The sequence below is a fragment of the Echeneis naucrates genome, chromosome 7 (genome assembly GCF_900963305.1).
Source record: "Echeneis naucrates chromosome 7, fEcheNa1.1, whole genome shotgun sequence".
In the NCBI taxonomy this organism is placed as follows: Eukaryota; Metazoa; Chordata; class Actinopteri; order Carangiformes; family Echeneidae; genus Echeneis; species Echeneis naucrates.
Genome location: NC_042517.1, coordinates 17,089,542 through 17,091,316, shown reverse-complemented (window position 1 = coordinate 17,091,316; position 1,775 = coordinate 17,089,542). Strand labels below are relative to the sequence as shown.

Below are 1,775 nucleotides of genomic sequence, written 5' to 3'. Positions count from 1 at the left end.
CGTCTTGTAACATAAAAGTGAACAATACAGGAGCAGGCTGGGCTGGGTGACAGTTTGCGTCAATTATCACGTTACGGTGGGAAGTGGGAGCAGACCTGCGCTCTTCCCGAGTTAATTAAAACGCCCCCCTGATTGGACGGCCACATAATCCCGGCGGGCCTCGTGCGCCTACTAACTCTCGAGCAGGGGCAGCGCGCGACTCACAATCTGCCCAAGGCGAGGGAGGGCGAGAGAGACGCGCGAGAGGAAAGAGTGCAGCCTGAGGAGGGGGGACGACAGCGCTCCGGTCTCACCGAGCACACTTTACTCAAGTGTTGTTGGACGTGGGCTATGCGCGCAACAAGGGGGAGCGCAGCGTACAGAGGAGGTGACCGCATGTAGAGGCTCGGCTTCAGATCCGCAGCCTCCCTCTTTGAAAAGTCACTGCGCCGACAGAGGAGCGAAGGGAAGACAGGAACTCCCGGACAGAACTGCGTGAGTAGGAACCTACGGGGTTTAAAACGAAGAAACAGGGCCGACGGAAGAGTCGCCTTTTCCCTGCGCCGAACCTGCTCTGGTAGAAAACAAACAAACAGAAACCAAACAAAACAAAACATGAATGTCAGCGATGAGAACCTGCTCAAGTCCATCAGCAACGACGCGCTCCTCGACCTGACGCAGCGCTACGGACAGTCCGCCTTCGGGTTCGGCGCCGGCCACGGTGCGGGGAGTCCCGCTCGGTTCCCGCTCACGCCGGCCACCGACTTCCTCTCGGGGCAGACCGCGAAGTCGAACGAGAGCGGCGGGGAGCACACGAGCGACGACGAGGACGGCTTCGACTCCCTGGAGTCCCGGAAGAGGGGCTCGTCGTTCGGGGACGACAAACCCGGGGGGCCCCTGGCCAAGAAGTCCAAAGAGCAGCGCTCCCTGCGGCTCAGCATCAACGCCCGGGAGAGGCGGAGGATGCACGACCTGAACGACGCGCTGGACGGCCTCCGCGCCGTCATCCCCTACGCCCACAGCCCCTCGGTGAGAAAACTCTCCAAAATAGCCACTCTCCTCCTGGCCAAGAACTATATCCTCATGCAGGCTCAGGCTCTGGAGGAGATGAGGCGGCTGGTGGCCTATCTGAACCAGGGACAGACCATAACTTCACCGATCCCCACCGCCCTGGCTCCCTTTGGACAGGCTGCCGTCTACCCTTTCTCGGGCTCTGCTCTCGCCACCTGCGCCGAAAAGTGCTCTACTTACTCCGGAACACCGTCGAGTCTCTTCAAACACTGTAACGACAAGCCTTGATTCGCTCTCATTTCGTGTCTCTTGAACTTTTACCTTTACTGCACCCATGTCGGTCTCTCTCCCAACTCTAGTTATTTTTTAAAACATTCTGTGGAAAATGAAACAATTTTAGTCGAATGCATATAATCTTAAGATATGGTTAAGTAATTATTCTGCAATGTTTCATCCATATTTAACAAACACTATAGAAAACGATCTGTTTAGGTCTTCTTATAGAATGAAGTCAAAAACCCTGTCACTTTCTCTGTCGCTTGTACTTTTTACAGGGACTACAGGCCATGTCCAAATGATAAGTTTGGGTACATTTTTTTAGAGATATTCTGTCATCAGCTCTTATTTGTGATCTATGCAACAATAACAGCAACAGGAAATGCGCCCTAATCTCGACATTTAGATTTAATCGGTACAACAATTATGAAAGGGTTTTCCTCCACTGACTGTACTGATGCCATATTTGGGGGAAAAATTCAGTGTAATGTTGGCTGATATATTTTCTC

The 1,775-nt window shown here is 53.4% G+C and overlaps 1 protein-coding gene across 1 annotated transcript; it reads left to right on the top strand.

Moving 5' to 3' along the window:
* The first annotated feature begins 318 nt into the window (after nucleotides 1-318).
* On the top strand, nucleotides 319-1,278 carry bhlhe23 (basic helix-loop-helix family, member e23). The gene has a single exon (XM_029507114.1). The coding sequence runs from the start codon at nucleotides 595-597 to the stop codon at nucleotides 1,276-1,278; it is 684 nt and encodes a 227-aa protein (XP_029362974.1). The 5' UTR covers nucleotides 319-594.
* Nucleotides 1,279-1,775: the final 497 nt, after the last annotated feature.